The following is a 19,524-nucleotide window of genomic DNA, read 5'->3' as shown; positions in this document are numbered from 1 at the left end:
TGACCATTTACTTTATGAGCGTATTAGAGTCCAATTCTCTGCGCGCCAGGTTGAGAACATCCCCGGCAGGGATTTTATTTGTGCTTCTTCCACAATTGATTGGCTTAATTTGAGAGCAGGCAGCTAAGATGGATAGGATGGGTTCCTGCGAGCCTCTTTGGGCACCCGCCCGAGAGAACTGCAGCGGAGAAAACTGCTGTTTGGAGGGTTTAATACTGGCGATGATAGCTTCGTTTATGAAACACAAGCTGCAGTGAAATCTGTAATCAATTTTCAGGGATGCGCGCGGAAGGCGAGACGTGCTGTAGCAGGGACGCCTTGGCTTGGCCTGAGAACTACATGAGCCTCCAAGAAGGTGAACAGGAGCAGGGGAAAGGGGATCCTCTCCCAGCCAAGGCAAATGCAGCTCCAAACCCCACACGGATCCCTTTGGGGTGAGCCCCTTGTGTGGCAACGTTTTATACGTAGGGCTGCCTCTGAGGACGGCTCGGAAAATTTCACTGGTGCAGAATTGAGCAGCCAGGTTGCTCCCTGGGGCAAGATGGCTTGAGCATCTTACAGTCCGACTGCACTGGCAGCCAGTTAGGTTCCGGGTCCAATTCAAAGTGCTGGTTTTGAACTATAAAGCCTTACATGGCTCAGGACTGCAATAACCTAAGGACTGCCTCTCTCCGTATGAACCTGCCTGGGTCCCGTGATCGTCTTCTCAGGCCCATCTTCAAGAGACGCTTCCGTGAGAGGTCCAGAGGGTGGCAGCACGAGAACAGGGCCCTTTCTGCAGTGGCTCCCTGCTTGTGGACTGATCTCCCCAGGAAACATAGAATCATAGAATCCTAGAGTTGGAAGAGACCACAAGGGCCATGGAGTCCAACCCCCTGCCAAGCAGGAAACACCATCAGAGCACTCCTGACATATGGTTGTCAAGCCTCTGCTTAAAGACCTCCAAAGTAGGAGACTCCACCACACTCCTTGGCAGCAAATTCCACTGTCAAACAGCTCTTACTGTCAGGAAGTTCTTCCTAATGTTTAGGTGGAATCTTCTTTCTTGTAGTTTGGATCCATTGCTCCGTGTCTGCTTCTCTGGAGCAGAAGAAAACAACCTTTCTCCCTCCTCTATGTGACATCCTTTTATATATTTGAACATGGCTATCATATCACCCCTTAACCTCCTCTTCTCCAGGCTAAACATGCCCAGCTCCCTATAATGAAGGCAACGCGGCAGTTGCCTTCATTATACACCTTAAGGTGCCAGGCCAGCCCGAGAGCCACTGTTGGTCGGAAGAGACAGTAGTGGCGCTCGAATCCTGCTTGTGGGCTTTGCAGAAAAGGCCTCTCTGGTTGGTTCCTCTGAGGACAGAATGCTGTTGGCCTGACCCAGCAGGCTCTCCTTATGTTCTTACGTGGCATGGCTAAGCTGGATGGGGCAACAATTTGACCCCTCCAGAAGGCAGCCACCTAGGTTTCTTTGCACTCTTTGCAAACTGGTGACATCTGGCCAGGCAGCGAGAGGCCCTTGCCCACCCTCCTTTCAGCAGAAGAGTGCTGCACTGGGGTTTGGGTTTGCCTTCAAGACAGCTCCCTTGCAGAGTTGCTTCCTCCCATTGGGAAAGAGTGGGCCACTCTGCCTCCCAAGAAGGATCTGGAGAATTCAGTGCTTTTCTGCATTCTTGCCGTGTGCTTTTGGGAGGCTTGTGTGTCCCATGCGGTTCAGGGGGGTGGGAGGGTCAGGGGCACGTGCAGCTGGGAGGCAGGGCGTTGACCATCCAACTCCCTCTCTTCCTGTACTGCACCCGTGCCGAGACAAAGGGGACGTTCCTTTCTGCTGCTTTGACATTTCTCCCATCCTGGTGTTAACGTGACTTAAGAGCCGGCGTCGTTAGGGAGCCTGCTTTAGCACTTAACTAGCACTTTACATCTCCAAGGTGCTGCTCAAACATTAATTAATCCTCACTGTGAGGTAGGCACTAAGTATTACATTATGTTATAATTGCACTTTGCAGTGAGTAAACTGACAAAAATTAAGGAGAAGTGCCTCGCCCAAGAACTGAGGCGGCAGCGACTGCAGAGCTGGAGGGAGAGGATTCCCCCTCGCTGCTCAGCCGCTTTCTCCTTCCTGGTACTCTGTAGCTGTGCAGGCGTTCCCGTTCTGGAGGGCTTGTTCTACAGCGAGTAAAGGAAATAATGGCCAGGAGAAGAAAGCCAGGAACCAGGAAGAAATGGCTGGTGGTCTCCATTGCACATTACATGTGGAAAGCAGATTGCAGTTCTCCTTCTTCCATGTAGGGTGGGGGAATGGAGACTCTGCAGGGGTTCTTGGACTCCAAATCCCAACAGGCCAGCAGCCAGCATGGCCAATGGTAAGTAAGCAAGGATGTAGTGATGTATGGAAATGAGAGCTGGACCATCAAGAAGGCTGATCGCCGAAGAATTGATGCTTTTGAATTCTGGTGCTGGAGGAGACTCTGGAGAGTCCCATGGACTGCAAGAAGATCAAACCTCTCCATTCTGAAGGAAATCAGCCCTGAGTGCTCACTGGAAGGACAGATCCTGAAGCTGAGGCTCCAAGACTTTGGCCACCTCCTGAGAAGAGAAGACTCCCTGGAAAAGACCCTCATGTTGGGGAAGATGGAGGGCACAAGGAGAAGGGGATGACAGAGGACGAGATGGTGGGACAGTGTTCTCGAAGCTACCAGCATGAGTTTGACCAAACTGCGGGAGGCAGTGGAAGATAGGAGTGCCTGGTGTGCTCTGGTCCAGGGGATCACGAAGAAGCGGACACGACTAAACGACTCAACAACAACAACAAAGCAAAGATGGGAAATGTAGTCTAGCAATGCATGGGGCCCACTCCACCGGTTCCCTACCCCTGATGTCGTGTTGGCTGGAAAAACCACAAAGAGCCCTGTGGCACCCAGGAGACACGTTGGCAATGGTGTAAGGGTTTCCAGACTGGAACCCATCTCTGTCTCACGTCACGCCAGGCTTCTGATGAAGCAGATTCTTGCAGCAGCAACAGCGTTGGCCATTGTCAGTTTTCTGATCTGGCCACGAGACTCTTGTTTGGGGTCAAGCACATTTCTTACAGCACAAGACCGCCAGGGACCAGAGCCCCCTTCGTGGGGTGGCTCATTTGGCAGTTCTGTGTACCCACGTCAGTGCAGAGAGAGAAATCATGGAAGGTCAGGTGAAAACGCAGAGCAAAAAACAAGGAGCCCAGGCTGGACTACATCAAAGCTTGACTGCATGCAAAGTGAGCCTGGAGTCACGATTCAGCTCAGGTGACCAGAGATACTTGTGCGCTGACTAGGCTTTCTGTGGGCAAATGACTCCTTTGCAAGGTCATAAGTGGGATGTGAAGAGGTTTGAAGGGCTGCTGAAGAAAGATAAAGAAGCACCAGCGAAGGATTTGTTTGCTTAGAAACAAATGTGCTTATTTATTTTGTAGTTTACCTGACACGGGGCAATTCCCCACGGAACTTGCAATCAAGTTTGGAAACCGACCAAATTGTTAAAACGTCCAACAATTAAACGAATTCCATACCTGAAAAAGCACCAGTTTCCATCGGGGGAAAGTGCGCTGTTCATGTGGCAGCCTTTTCTGCACATTGGTTTGGCAGGACTTTTGAGCAAATGTGAATCAGAATGGGATGCAAATCTCACTGAAAGTTGTTCTCTTTCGCGACACGTGGTGGGTTTTTTCTTAAGTAAATGGAAGGGTTTGGGGAGCGTTCTTGTACCAGACAAAGAAGCAGGTCTCTGCCCCCAGGCACATTTGCTGGAGCTGCATGCAGATTGGACCCAGATCTGAAGGCACGCATCATCTATCCACACTGTATTGCTTTGAGCAGGGTGTTTATCTGGATGAATTGGGCTGTGCGTGCAATTTCAAAGAATCAGAGAATCGTGGAGTTGGGAAGAACCCCAAGGCCTATTTAGTCAAAACCCCTTCAATGCAGGAATCTCACCCAGAGCATCCATCTCAGAGCCATCAAGCGATCGGTCCAACGGTAGTTGGATTGAGATGCCCTTTCATACACCAAACATTTAATTCCAAAGATCTCACAAGGAGCAGCTCTGTGTGGGAGCTGTTTGGGGTTGTGCCGCCAGAGGGGATTCTGGACTCGAGGTACCAGATTCCTGGCTTGGTCTGCCTGCCCCTTGCGACCTTCTCCCGGGGGCTAAGTCCTCCTTCCCCTCCCTCTCAGCTATGGAATCCCTGACAGATGCATAAATGAATCTGCAACTGCCCTCTTTCCCCTTTGTCGCCCTGGCAGTGCAAAACTTCCAACTTTCCGAACTGACCAAGTTCCCTGGCGCAGGCGGAAGCCATGCCCACGTCCTGGCAGGTGTGAGACTGCAGGGCTTAAAATTAGGCCTTTAATTGCTTGTAATGAAACTCTGTTGGGGTAGCTGAGGAGATCAGCGGATATTTTTGCGAAGCTAATTTGGTCCATGTGACATTTCCTTGGACAGATTGCTGCTAACGCACAGCAGGGACTGTGGCGGCTGAGCCAGCCGAGAGCAGAAGGGAACAGGATGTGTCTTCGCTTGGTCTTCTCAGACAATCCCTCTGGACCACTGGCCTGAGCACGGCAGGCGCTGGAGAAGTCTGATGCCGTTTGCACAGGGGAGCCTCTTGCCTGCTGCGTGTGGGCCTCGTAGGATCATGGCCTCAAGTGGGTTCCCTTTGCCTCCCCTGGATGCTGGCCTCTGGCTCCCCCTCTCTCTCTCTCAGGGCCCCTGGAGGTGCTTATTTCCAGTGGCGCACTTACTTTTATTTACTGTATTTTTCGCTCCGTAAGACACACTTTTTTCCTCCTAAAAAGTAAGGGGAGATGTCTGTGCGTCTTATGGAGCGAATGTGTGGTTGATCGCTGGCTCCCTTTCCGGCCCTGTCCCCTTGCCCAGGCCTCCATGGTTGAATGTTCTGCAGACGGAGGCTGTTTGTTTCCCCAGTGATATGTGACTGGCTGATTAGATTATCTGTCTGGAAACTGTAGAAACTGCTCCCTTTCCTTTCCTAAAGAAGCTGCAGAACTGTGAGTTGAACCCCATGAAAACAGGATTTTTTCCCTTTGCAAAGTAAGCTCAACAACTTTGAGCTGATCCTCAAAAATGAAGCTTTTCCCCTTTGCAAAAGAAGCTGCACAACTGTGAGCTGATTCCCCCCCCCAAAACGGTGCTTTCCCCCTTTCCTCCTCTAAAAACTAGGTGCGTCTTATGGTCAGGTGCGTCTTATGGAGCAAAAAATATGGAATTTAGTGAATTTATATGCTGCCTTGTACCTGCAGGTCTCAGGGTGGTTCACAGGTCCTACACTACAGTTACTTGTAGTCCCTAAATTCATTAAGAGAAAGGCTACTTCAGTGCATCCTATGAATTTCTGCTAAGTCCCACTTAGTTCAATGAGTCTCTTCCCAGGTGTAGGATTGCAGCCCAAGCCAGCTGTTTAAAGTCTCTTAACGTACAAAAGTTGGGTATCTAGTAAACAAAACACAGTATTACACTACAAGTTTGCCGAGGAAAGAGGTGCTGTCATCCACTAAAATAAAACAGAATAAGACCATCAATTAAGGCATTTCAGAAATATTGACCTTCGGGAATCTACCTAAAGCTGAATTTACCCTGGAACCTAGGTAGGAAGGACAAGAGCCCAGACCATTTTAAGGTAGAGGATTTCAACTGATAACATTTGGTGCCCTGTGTTTTTAAAACACATACAAAATAAGACTTGTTAAAATACCTGTTCTGCATTTGTAAGAAGCTGGTCGCTTAGGGAGGGGCCACCTGCACTTTGGAACTCCCTGCCAATTGATACGCTGTACTCTTTTCGGCGCCTGCTAAAAACGTTTAGACAAGGCTGTCCGGATGCTTAGTAATCTGGTGCGAATTTTAACCTGTTTTAGTATTTTAACTTTTTTCATGTTTGCTGTAATTTTTAATTGATTTTGGTGTTTTATCTTCTCGTAAACCACTTTGAGGGTTGGAGTTTGTTTGTTTTTTCCAATCTAGTGGTATATAAATTTTATGCAGTAAATAAGTAAATAAATAACGTGGTGAAGACACACACAGTTCCACAAAGGAGCCTGGTTATGGGGATGCTGGCAGCTTCTCCTTTCCATCGGTGAAAGGAGGCGAGGAGCTTGGCTGTGGAGAAAGAGTCGTCCACAGCAGAGGCCTGGGGAGACTCCTGGAGGGGCCTGGCAGCTCTGATACAGCCCCCAGGCCACCTGCGGGGAGAGAAGAGGGTGAAGAAAGCCTAGCACCTCCTTTCCATCGAAGGGGGAGCCCTGCTGCTGGCGAACATCGCGTCCTCGCGGCTGCTGGCACTGCCAGAACCTGGACCCCGTCCCAAAAGCAGCCCCCGGAAGTGGGAGCCCCCGCTGCTTCTTTTCAGCTCTGTCCTCTGCTGAACCTTCTCTGGTCTGGACTGGTCCTTTTTGTCCATTCGGGTTTTATTTTTGACTCTCTGGTGCCAAAGAAGGGATAAGGTAGCGTACAAACATTTGAAGCAGAGATTGGACACGGTTTGCATGTGCCATTTGTCCTATTCAGAACGATTGGCTTCGGCCAGGGTTGTTGTTAACAGCGACGACAAAGGATTCCTCAGTTAAGGTGGGTGGGGAGGGGCGGCAGAGGACAGGGCCATTCATTTATTTGCACACACCCCCCCCCCCATGATTCCATTCAAAGGAGCACAGTGTGCCATGTAGATCCCTTGCAAAGAAGAACAACTCCTGCTAGGTAATCCCAGCATCGAAAACATACCAGCAGCAAGTGCAAAGAGCTCCCCGAATGCTAAGTAGACCATTCTTGTTTGCTTTGCTTTTTGTGTGGAACTGGGTCACTTCCCTCGGCTCCTTAGTTACCGTCCACTCACTTTGCCTCTCTCTCTGCACGGGCACAAACGGCGCCAGAAGGATTGTCAGTCCTTCAAAATCTAGGTGTGTGTCGGGGGCAGGCTTCTGGCTTTCCTCCTACAGGTCGTGGGTCAGCTGGTCTCTTTCGCTCCCTTTTATTTCATTGCAAACTTTTCCATGCCTTTTTTAAAAAAAGTTATTTTGTCTCGGGAGCTGCATCTGGTTTAAATGGGAGGGAAATATTCTCACTTTCGTGGCAGGGAAGGAAAGGGCCAGCAAGGTTCTAGGCTCCATCCCAACCCTCCCTCCTTGCGAAAATTAGAATCCAGATTTGCTACTGACGTTTCTCCTGGAAGGAAGCAACCACACTGTAGTTTATCTTGGTTAAACAGGCCGGGTCCACAACAAGCATGGGTCAGGGAGGAGCCTCCCTTTCTGAGGGGGTGTGGAGGATGCTAGCGGTGGGCCCTGGCAGCCTCATTGCCTGACCCTCCTCTCTGCATGTGCATGGGTGCAAATTGGAGGTTTCTCTGGCGACTGCTGTCCAGCGGCCTTGGAGGCAATGCTCTCCCCATGCTCAGCACTCAGCTCCAAGCCCTGAACCTGATCCAACTCCCAACGGGGAGCCCCTGCAGCCTCCAACTCAGTGCCCAGATCACTGCTGCATTCAGGGGGTCCCAACAGTGCCCCCTCTGCCCTTCTTGCTCTTGACTGTTGTGGCTGCCTTTCAGGAACTTGTCTGCAGAGGCAGAGCCTGTTATTTGGAGTGCCGAAGAAGCATTGCTTAATTCCCTCCTGCATTCCTTCTAGGAAGCTGATCTCCCCGGCCAGCACGGAACTGGAATATTGCTGTATGTCTGGGTACAATGTGCTTGGCATGTCGCTTCTGCGGATTAGTCTTCGATTAGTCTTCCTTCAAAGAAAGGCTCAACAGCTTGTGGTGCTAATCTCTGAAGGATTTGCCCCCAAGGTTGTGGTGGCCTCGGAAGGCAGGAGGACTCTCGGAGGGGTCTGTCTTTGCCACAAACAGGGTGGAACGGATTCCTGATGCCCACGTGCCCTCCTTGCCCTAGCCCCCCATTTAGTGTGGGAACCCCATTCTGGAGCCTAGCGAGCATTGCATTGCAGGGGGTTGGAGTAGATGACCCCAGGAGTCCCTTCCAGTTCTGTGATTCTGCGCTTCTTGTGGGCAGAGTGACATCGCACAGGACCAAAGGTCCGCTTAGGAGGCGCCAGAGGGAGGCGGAAACGGCAACCAGCGTGTGGCTTCTGGCTCTTGCCAGAAGAACTAAACAACTTGTAGAAGACACCTGAAGGCAGCCCTGTATCAGGAAGTTTTTAATGTTTGGTGCTTTATTCTGTAATAATAATAATAATAATAATAATAATAATAATAATAATAATAATAATAATAAATTTTATACCCTGCCCTCCCCAGCCAAGACCAGGCTCAGGGCGGCTGACAGCAAGTATAAAAACAATTGATTGAAATATAACTTAAAAACAAGATTAAAATACGACATTGAAACATCAAATGCAGCCTCATTTCAGTAGGAACTCAAATCAAAAACCTTTGGGCTGATGAAAACGTCAAGTCATCGCCAAGGCCAACTATCCAGACTGGTCCTATGTGGGCCAGAAAAAAGCCAAGGAAGTCCCCAACTAGGAGTTCCATCACAGAAAGAGAAAGGAAAAAGGAAAGAGGGGGAGGGGATCAAGTGGATTCCAAGCCAAAGGCCAGGCGCAACAACTCCGTCTTACAGGCCCTGCGGAAAGAAATCAGATCCCGCAGGGCCCTGGTCTCATGAGGCAGAGCGTTCCACCAAGTTGGGGCCAGTGTTGAAAAGGCCCTGCCTCTGGTTGAGGCTCATCTGTCTTCCTTAGGGCCCCGGACCTCTAGGGTGTTGCTATTTATGGACCTTGAGGTCCTCTGTGGGGCAGACCGGGAGAGGCAGTCCCATAGGTACGAGGCTCGTAGGCTGTGATATTTTAGATAGTCAGCCGCCCGGAGTGGTTGGGGAAACCCAGCTAGATGGGTGGGGTATAAACATAAATATATGTTGTTGTTATTGTTGTTGTTGTTGCCAGCTTCACTGGAATGTTCTGGCTCTTGGCATGAAAACTCTGCCTTGCTCAAAGGTCCAGCAAGGCTTGGATTCTGGGCTAACGCTTAATGGCACCCGTACGCAGTGAGCAAGATGCCATAAGGACACTGGTCCTTTTCATGGGACGGAATGACCTGTGGTCTCCTGGCTGCCACCTCTTTGCTCTTCCAAGGCACGCTTTGGGTGTCCAGGTGAGCCAGTCAGCGTAGACCAAGGGAAGCTTTCCTGCGACTCCCATCACCCTGGATCATGGCCGGCTCTTCCTGTGTTCTTTCATTTGAAATTCCACCAAAGGTTGGGCCAAACATCTTCCAGAAGGCTTTCCACATTGCTTCCTGGGCCGACAGACTGGGCCTCACCATTACCCCAGTGTAATGTGGCCTGAGGGTTATGTTCCTTGGTATTTTATGTCCAGTAATGGTTTTTATATTTTATATATCCTGTATTTATTAAGAGCAGGTATCACCTTTCCCTTACATGCAGCAGTGCTGAAGGTGGTTTACAAAGAGCATGCATTTTGTGTTGTGTTTTGTTTCTTTTTTTTAAATAAATATTTTTTATTAATTTTCCATTTTTAACAATATTATAACATCATATCCCCCTTATAAATTCATAGCTCTGCCGAGCATTTGACTTCCCTCCATTCCGTCATCTGGTTTTTATAAATCACATCTTACATCCACACATTTATACCGTCTAAATTATACATTTATCTTAAATTATTTAAAACTTAAAGCATTAGTAGAAAGTTTCTTCTATTAAACATTACGAACTTTATCGCAGTCCAGCTAGTGTCTTTATGTGTTTGCAATGATTGTCTATATATTGAATAAATTTACTCCACTCTGCTTGCTCACTCTGGTTTTGGATATTCCCCGTCAGCTTTGCCAATTCCGCATAGTCCATCATCTTCGTCTGCCATTCTTCTACCATTGTGCTCTGTGGTTTACAGTGGTACCTCGCAAGACGAATGCCTCGCAAGACAAAAAACTCGCTAGACGAAAGGTTTTTCTGTTTTCGATTTGCCTCGCAAGACGAATTTCCCTATGGGCTTGTTTCGCAAGACAAAAACGTCTCGCGACTTTGTTTCCTTTGTCTAAAAACAAAGACATGTTTTGTTTATAAAGTTAATTTATTTTCCCTTCAATTTTTGAACTGCTCTTTACAGTATGTGTGACTTTAAAGAGCAGTTAATAAACTGTTGTTGTACCAAATTTGGCTTTGTTTGGACTTTTTTTGACCATAGGAACGCATTAATTGATTTTCAATGCATTCCTATGGGATTTCGTGATTTGCAAGATGAAAAATTCGCTAGACGACAAAACTTGCGGAACGAATTAATTTCGTCTTGCGGGGCACCACTGTATTAATGGAGGGCGGTATATAAATTTAATAAATAATAAGTAGATCTATTGAAATCAGTGAGCCTAACTTAGTCAAGTTCATTACTTTCAGTGGGTCTGCTCTGAGTAAAACCTACTCAAATGCCACCCATCATAATTAATAGCCACTGTGATCCATGCGATGGTCACCTCCGGACTGGATTATTGTAACTCACTCTACGTGGGGCTGCCCTTGAGACTGACCCAGAAACTCCAGCGGGTGCAGAATGCCGTGGAGAGACTCCTTACGGGATCCTCGCTGCGAGATCACATTCACCCGGTGCTATACCAGCTGCACTGGCTCCCGGTGGAGTACAGGGTCAGGTTTAAGGTGCTGGTTTTGACCTTTAAAGCCCTATACGGCCTAGGACCCTCGTACCTACGGGACCGCCTCTCCTGGGATGTCCCACGGAGGACCTTACGGTCTTCAAACAAAGACACCTTGGAGGTCCCGGGCCACAGAGAGGTTAGGCTGGCCTCGACCAGAGCCAGGGCTTTTTCAGCTGTGGCCCCCATCTGGTGGAACGCTCTGTCCCAAGAGACCAGGGCCCTGCGGGACTTGACATCTTTCCGCAGGGCCTGCAAGACAGAGCTGTTCCGCCAGGCCTTTGGCCAAGGCACAGTCTGACCCCCTCCTTTGGCAATCCTCATAGAACTCTAGCCCAATGGTTGCCATTAATCTGATTTGAACCGATTTTATAATGAAATGATTTTAGAATGTAGTATCATTTTACTGTTGTTAGCCGCTCTGAGCCCGGCTTCGGCTGGGGAGGGCGGGATATAAATAACATTTTATTATTTTATTATTATTAATATAATAACACAATTTATAAAGCTCAAAACTAAACTAGCAAGAAAAACAACTGGAGAGCCTTGGTGACTCATTGCATGAGGTGCCTGATAAGTAGTGGACCCATGTAAACCCCACAGCTCAGCCAGGCCCCTTGGCTTGCTGAAGAAGAATCGTTTTGACATGGGATTGATAGGCTATCAGAGAGGGGGCCAAGCACATTTCCTGGGGCAGAAGGTTTCACAGTTTGGGCACCTTGACAGAGAGGGACCCACTCCTATGTGGGTCTTGGAAAAGAGCCCCACCACCACCACCACCAATGACCTGAATGGGTGGAGGAGACCATTATTCGCCATGTATTCTCCTTCTGCGTGGTGTCCTTCCTTCAGTGTTCTGGGGTGATGGATCATTTGCAAATGTACAGCATCCCTCTCCTCTCCTGTCTCCAAGACGAGATCTCCTACCTGAGATCTTCTCCCAGTTTTACCTAATTTGGTTTGCCAATAATCTGGAGTCTGAATCGGGGCCTTCTGTGTGGTGGCCTCAGCAGCGTTGCATTTTCTCCTGCACAGTGCCCTGTTTTTGCAGAAGGTGAGCGAAAGGGAAAGGGCCAAAGTGCGGTGGCAGACCACAGGGACGGGGTACCGAGGGACCATTGCTCTAACTTGGTATAAACTAACGCCCTGTGTTCAGAATCTCAGTTTTTTTCTATAACTAGCTTTCAGGAGGATGTGATAGCACTAGATGCATTGCAGTTTATCGTTTTGGTCTGATGAAAAGCCAGCAGGGAATGTCTTAGGCTAGTGAGCGCGTTGGGTGGGTGGGGAGTTGGGGGGGGGGCTCTCCTCTCATTAGCTCTCTAAAAAGCCCCCTCTTTGCTGCACCTCCAGCTCTCAGGTTGGCACCCTGTTCTGCAGTTTCCCAAGCAAACTGCAAAGCCGCCTTTGATGTTGCAATGAAAAAGGAAGAAAGAGATCTCCGTGCAATTATTGGGAGCCTAAGGAAGGAGCAAGCTGGGTGGCAGAACGCGAAGAGAAGGTCTCCTCCTCCTCCTCCTCCTCCTGCGGGGCTCCAGTAGCCAAAACCTTTGGAGCCAACTGGATTCTTTTTCCGAAAAGGCCTTTTCTTCCAAACTTGCAGTAAACTTTGATAGAGCAACAGCAGTGTTCAAACTTGAACTTTGGTGTTGCATCTTTTTTTTACATTTAGCAATGTGACTGAGGCAAGGTTTGCATTCTTACTCTGTTTAATTCAAGAAGAACCACTTTGAATCTCTGGCTGGATGAAGGAGAGGAGGGGACAGGAGGACTTCTCAGGAGATCACGTTGCCCACCTGCTACCCTTGAGGCTGTCAGGGCAGACGGACCTCTTGATAATTGTATATGACCGCATGGCATTTCCCCCACGGAAACCAGGCAGGCACCTGACAGGCCTGATGTTGCTTCACTTGCTGAAAATGGATTGGTTTCGCCAAGCATTTTTAGCTAATTAATTTGATTCAGTGTTGGTCATTTCTTCCATATGTTATGATTCTAGAATTTAAAGTTTTATGATGTTTTAATGATTTTACTGCATATCATGAGTAAAATATAATGAGTTGGTTTATTAAGATTCTTATAAACTAACAGTCAGACAAGTGAAAATACTTGGGTAGTTTTGCACAACTTACGTAATTTCTTCCAATAACAGAACTTTTCTTGCTGTAAAACATATATCTAATTTTCTAGGACCTGAGGGAGATTTTTCCGGAACTGTGTAACTGAGGTCTTCCTTGGGCCTGGGGGTGATTTTAGTATCTTAAATTGGCCCCCTCCACTCCCACGCCTTTCCCCAAAGGGCTTCCTGTGCTGCCAGTCCAGCTCTTTTGCACCTGCAGGAGGAGCTGGCATTCCCAGGGTCCCCTTTCCTAGTCCACCTGGTTGCAGAGAGCATCCTGCCTGTGAGACGGCCAAAGCCACAACCAGACCTTGAGGACAGAAAATTCGCAGTTTTAAAATTCAGCTAAGTGACTGTGCTGTCTTGGCCAACTGGTGCCCCTGGGTAGTTTCTTGACACTTGGTGTGAGCTGTAGTCCCGTCCCCCCCTTTGTGGAATAGTTGCTGCTAACTCTCACCTCTGCTTGTTGTTTGTGTGCAGAGTCGTCTTAAAGAAGCTGTGCAGTTGCTGGAGGATTATAAACATGGGACTCTGCCCCCAGGAGTCACCAACAAAGAGGTAATGGAAGTGCATGAATCTTTGTACAAGCTTTCCATAAGCATAAGAACCTACTGATCTGCTGCTATAAGTTCCATGGCCAAAATGGGGTCTGTGCTCTACAGGCGCGTCTGCATCTTTGAGGGTCAGGTGCACATCAGATGTGCTCCCTTCTGCATCGGAAACCCATAATTTAGATCAAGACAAAGATACATCTAGCCTAGAGCCAAATATTCTCCTCTGTGCATTCTGATATTGAATATTTTCTGTGTCCTACTTCACACATCACTCCAAGCCCTGTGGTATGTTTAACCCAGCCTAGAAGGCCAAGCATGGTTGGTTTCCCGACAAAAACCGCATTGTGACGCCATGGTTTGTTGATTTATGGACCATGGCTTGTTTTCACTACTGCTTAGCGTTGTATCTGAAGCAAACAAGCTTGCTTCACCCTGGTTTGTTTGGCTACCCCAGATGCTCCCCAAGCCACAAAGGTCTAAGGCAAAACATAGAAGCTTTGGAGGAACCGAGCTGTGGGGCTTATAGAATCGTCCGTGAGACAACATGTGGCTTGTGGAAGAAAACCTGGTTAAAACGGCACTATCTGTGTACGCATCCAGCCTCTGAATATTTGCCAGATATTAATTGGGTGTTTTAATATGTGATGTTCATTGATGCTGGACTTTAGTGTTTGAAATTTCACACTTTATTTGACAGCTGACATGCAGTGGTATTTAATGTTTTGACAGTGTTTGTCAGGTTATGAAGTTTCATTTTTGACAGCTGCCAGAATCCAAACAATCAAAAGATGCCAAGAAGTCTATAAAGCATTCAAGTTCTGAGGTAAAGAAAACCAGATTCACAATTTGATTCAAGAATTGGACATTTCTGGGGATCCCAAGTTTCTGCCAGATTTTGTTTCGGCACCCTCACATGTAGCCCAATGCCCTTAGGAGCTTGACAGTCCCCAACACCTGGGAAATAGCAGTGCCCTGCCTCTGAATTTGGAGGCTCCATTTTCAGCTCTCATGACGACCGGCCTTCGCAAGCCTTTCCTCCATTGCTCTGCTTAATCCTCTTGAAACTGGTGCTCACCCTTATCTCTTGTGGCAGAGAACCATGGCATAGTTGTCCAGGGGTGTGAGGAAACTTGGTGCAAGCGCAGCTTCGCAGTCAGAGGGGTCTATATCTTTCACTGTGTGCTGTCTGCCCCCTGTGCCCATCTCTATGGCGCCAGGGGTGCATGGTTTGGATTTCCATCCATGGGTAGTCTGGACATGACAAGTTGTTGCAGAGAGCATCTGCGAGGGGAGACACATCCTTTCACTTTGCCACGGCTGGGCTGGGATTTGAACTTGGGTTTCTTGTGTCCACAACCAACGCTTTGTCCAGTGAATCCCCCATTGGCTGTGACCACAGATGTTTTGGAGCAAAGTTATTTTCCTCTACAGGAGAGGCTCAAACCCAAAGATTGACCTGCCCACTCCCCAGTTCATGGTTCAGCCAGTTCAGGGTTCTTCACTACTGTGGCCAGGATGGCCTCGTTCAGACAACTTTTGGACAACTGGGATAGAGAATGTTTGCATGAAAAGCCTCTGCACCCTCCTGGGTGGGCATCACCGCTGAATCGGCTGTGTAGAGCAGTGTTTCCCAACCTTTTATGGGCAAAGGCACACTTGTTTCATGAAAAAAATCTCTCGGCACACCACCATTACAGCCCTGTGACGTCAGCGCGCAGCGTCACGCCGGGAGGGACGCACGAAAGTGTAAGTTTCAATTTTTTCCCCTCCCCCTTGCCTTCCTTCTGTGCCAACCGCCAAAAAGCCAAGAAAAAAGCCAAGACTTTAGGGCAGCAGGTCGACACGGAAGAAGCTCCTACCTAAGGACAGGTACGACGGCCGTGTCCTCTTCTGCCACACTTGGCAGCCCTGCCTCACGGTTGTGACTCCCACCCTGATTTCTCCCCGCAGGTCGAGCGGCACAGGCAGCCCAATGTGTCCAGTCCAGACACAAGCCCCGCTTCCCCACTCTAGATCCTGAATGCGACCAAGTGCTCTGGACTCCCGAGCAGGGTGGGAAAGAGGACTCGCATCTGGTAGCCTCCGGGCTCCTCGCCTGCTCGAGGGATGGCATTGCAGGCAAGCTGCCGGCCGTCGCCATCGCCGCCCCCTCATGCGAGTGGACCTGCCCAGAGTGGTGGGCCGGGGGAGGCTCGCTCTCTGTGGGGATGTGTCCCGCACGTGCGGCCCCGCTTCCTCCTGCCCAGGGCTGAGCTCCTTACCCGCGATCTCGGTCTCGCACACGCGGATCCCACTTATTCCGAAGCTCGTGCCACTAGCCGGGGCTCTCACACCGTGCCAGGGCGAGGCGGCGCGGCCCACTGATGTCATCGCGGCTCGCCGCCGCCCTCGACTTCCCTGTTCCCTCCCCTCCCTCGGGTCGCCGTGGTTACCGAGGACTGCAAGCTGCTCGGGCGAGCGTGGGGCATTAAGTGGGAGAAGGAAAATTAAAATTAAAACTCGCCTGACGGCCGCCTCTCCGGATATGAAGCTATCTTTCGAATTTTTTAATTTTTCCCGCGGCACACCAGGCAACGTCTCGCGGCACACTAGTGTGCCGCGGAACACCGGTTGGGAAACACTGGTGTAGAGGCAGCAGGTTTGCCCTTGTTCAGCCTAACCTACCTGGATGTTGGGAAGAGGCCTCTTTGTCCCAGAAAGAAGGGCTACAGGAGCAAGGAAGAATTGGGGTGGGTGGGAAATGGAGACTTTGCCCGTGGGATGCAGGTGGCAGTTACGCGACGCCAGCTCTGCGCTTGGCGAGTGTCAAGGAGCACCGCCAGGAATGGTGCTGGGTGGCGGCTGTGAGCCAGTAGGCTGTGAGGGAAAGTGCTTTGCCGGCAGATGGGCTAATAAGTGTCTGGCATGTGTCAAAAGCGCAGAGCAGCTGGTGTTTGGGGAAGGCCCCATTGCAGGAGGGGTCTGCTGCTAGCGGGCATTGGTCCCTTTCTTCCACTTGCATCTCCCCCCCCCCCCAATACTTCCAGATGACCCATCTGGCCTCTCCTGGTCCCGTGAAGGTGCGCATGGGGCCAGGTGGGCCACAGCACCACAGAGAGCGCACCTTGAGCAGTTTGTTCCCACAAGCATTGGGAGTGACCAGAGACCTTTGAGCGCCTGCCCTCAACTCTGCTCCCTTGGTTGGAGAGCGACCGCCTCCAAATGAGGCAGCCATTGAGCTCTTTTCTGGCCCTTCCTCTACCAGATGAGCTATTATGGGGATGTAACTGAGCAGAAGAACGCTGGGCTCCTCCAACTCTTTAGTCCATGATGGTGATGACGACAATGACTTGATAGTCACTTTGTTACCCAAAGGTCTCCAAGAGACTTGCAGTACCTGTAAAAACATAAGCATAGACACAGTGTACTATTTTTTAAAAAATCATACAAAACCTACCATGCATTAAAATGTTTTTACACTATGCAAAAACAGAACCACAGGAAGCTTAGGCAGCGCACTGCTAATGCGCAGAGCAAGGATCTGTTGCATTCTTCTTGTGGCTCCGTATAATGTGATGTACAGCGGCAGGGTTAAATAAATAAATGAAATAATCCATCCACAGAACAGATCAAAACTTAGCAGTGGCGGGCCACTGAGCAACGGCATGGAAGCAACCGTGGCAAACCTGCCACAGTTGTTTCTGCAGCTAGCTAGTCATTGCTACTGGAAAAGATGATCCGAAGTGCTTAGAAGGGATTGTTCGTGTTGCAAAAGTGCACTGCAGTTAAGTGTATTTGATTCATTCTTAACTAGGAATTCTCAGTTCTGTCTGTCCCCATCTCAGCAGTTCACATGGTTGCCTCCTCTGCGCTCAAATGCCAGATGATGAGGCGGAGGGGAAGACGGGGCAGCGTTTCTGAGTCCTCCCGTTTCTCTCTCTTTTTAAAAAAATATTTTTATTCACTTTCCAATACAAAATAATACAGTCCATACAATTTAGTTACATCCCATTTCTGCTTGTTGACTTCCCTCAACCCATCTGATATTCCTTTGTTTCCTTACTTTCTCCACATTTCTAAAATTATAATTACATTACTATTATTTAATTTCCCTTATTTTTAATATTATTCTGACATTTCTTTTCACAGAGATTAATTAAAACTTACAAACGTTATCTGATTGTCACTTATTTTTTGCATATACTCTGTAAATTTCTTCCAGTCTTCTGTAAATCTCTGATCTTGTCGATTTCAGATCCTTCCTGTCAGTCTATCAAGTTCTGCATAGTCCATCATTTTCATTCTCCATTCTTCTTTCGCTGGTAGCTCCTCTTGTTTCCAGAGTCTTCCCGTTTCTCAAAGTGTGTGTCTGGCTGACCGGTCATTTGTCAGGGATTCTTTAGCTGTGATTCCTGGGTTGGAATCTACAATTCCATGATTTGATGGCATTGCTCCCCCATGTCTTACCCAAGCCACCTGGGATGTGATGCTGGGGGCAAGGAAGGACTGTTCTGGGCTGGGCAGCACTACTGTCTTTGCATGCTGCTTGCAGGGGCTTCCAGGACGCATCTGCTGCAGACACCGTTCTCAAACAGAGGGGCCCTTGGTCTGACCTGGCAGAAGTTGCCTGACTTCCCTCCTTGGCTGTTGGTTCCTGGCTGCTTAGGAGGGCTTGAGCATTCTTGGGCAGCCGTCCTCAGCCAGGCCAGGTTGGGATGTGGAGCTGCAGGACAGGCCCCACAGCTCATTAATGTGCACCAGGCTCCTCTGCTGTGGAACCAGTGATGAATGTCCAGCGAACAGCTTGCTGAGGAAGAGGTGTTACCCAGTTCCTCCGCTGAAGGCTGCTCATCGGAGCTCGTCCTTGTGGGCCGCTAATGATGGTAACAGGCTGTCGGCTCCCATCGCCAAGGTTTCCCAGCACTGCGTGGGCTGCCGTGGGGAGGAGGAAGTCGGCAGGGCCTGGGCTGCCTTCGTGGCTGCGGGGGCAACTTCTCGGCTCTCCTGCTCAGTGCCAGCTTGTCGTGATCCCTGCTTAGCAGAGCATACAGAAAACGTGACGCTGCAGCCTCCACTAACCTGGCCCCTTCCAGGTTTTGGGGGCTGAATCTCCCACCGCTTGGAGGGTCAGGTGGCCATTTCTGAACCCAGGTAGCCTGATCAGTTTTGTCAACTGATGGGTAACCTCCAGGTTGGACTACTGTAGTGTTCTGTTTGTAGGGCTGCCCCTGAGGTTGACCCGGGTGGCGTGGCTAGAGCAAAATCCCTCTCTTGGCTGCTCCCTGGAGCAGACTCCACTACGCCTCTGCTGGAAGGATTGCACGGGCTGCCAATCTGCTGGACCTGGTGTACGGAGCCCCAGCTTGGGACCACAGGTTACCTACTAAGTTAATTTGTTTGTGAAGCTTGAGAACTCAGAGGAAGCGCTGAATAGATGTCGCTCTTGTTTAGAGAGAGAGTGAGCAGAAAATAATGACAGCAGACTTTGAAACCTCTTTCCAAACCTCCACGGTCCCCTCCTAGGAGTTTCCCCCTTTGTGGAGGAAGTTTGGAGCTTGTTTTCCAGCCGGCCCAAAGGACCCACAAGATCAGAGGAGCCACCAAGCATGGCGTGTTGAGACATCCTGATGGAGAAGCCTGTGTCTGGGTGGATTAGCTGCCTAGGGCTAAGTTTCTAGGGCTCTCTGGCTTGCAGCTCAGCTCCTTGGCTCTGTGGAGATGCCTGTGGGGCTGGGAACAGGGCCCCTTCTCCCCCCAGTAATAATTTTGGGGGTATTCTCCTCCTTGAAAGACAAGGAAGAGGCGACGTGATAGAAAGCTTTTATCCCTCTCCCATAAGACTAGAACTCAGGGACAGCCAGTGAAGCTGAATGTCGGAAGCTTCAGGGCAGATAAAAGAAATGACTTCTTCATGCAGTGCATTGTTAAACTATGGAACTCCCTGCTCCAGGAGTTGCTCTTGTGCTGGAATCCTGCTTGGGGTTTTCCAAGAAGAGGCATTTGGTTGGCCACTGTACAAACAGGAGGCTGGGTGTGAGGAGCCCTCTTTGGCCCGATCCTGGCTCTTTTCACCTTCTTATCATATTAACACTGCAGCCAGGGGACTTCCCCATATGCCGTATTTTTCGCTCTATAACACGCACCCGACCATAACACGCCCATAGTTTTTAGAGGAGGAAAATCCGTAGGCATGCCACC

The 19,524-nt window shown here is 49.5% G+C and overlaps 1 protein-coding gene across 3 annotated transcripts in view; it reads left to right on the top strand.

Annotated features, from left to right (window-relative positions):
* The window catches only part of SFXN5 (sideroflexin 5), a 124,329-nt gene that overhangs the window by 16,644 nt on the left and 88,161 nt on the right, over positions 1 to 19,524 (top strand). For all 3 annotated transcript variants that reach the window (XR_014011379.1, XM_081207319.1, XM_081207318.1), the window contains exon 3: positions 13,274 to 13,351. Coding sequence is in view for 2 of the 3 variants with exons in the window: in XM_081207319.1 (XP_081063445.1) it covers positions 13,274 to 13,351 (78 nt within the window). In the remaining variant the exon portion in view is untranslated. The remainder of the gene's footprint in view (positions 1 to 13,273; positions 13,352 to 19,524) is intronic.

Source organism: Podarcis bocagei, assembly GCF_964188305.1.
Source record: "Podarcis bocagei genome assembly, chromosome: 9".
In the NCBI taxonomy this organism is placed as follows: domain Eukaryota; kingdom Metazoa; phylum Chordata; class Lepidosauria; order Squamata; family Lacertidae; genus Podarcis; species Podarcis bocagei.
Note: the sequence above shows the minus strand (reverse complement) of the source record. Positions and strands in the feature narration are given on the sequence as shown.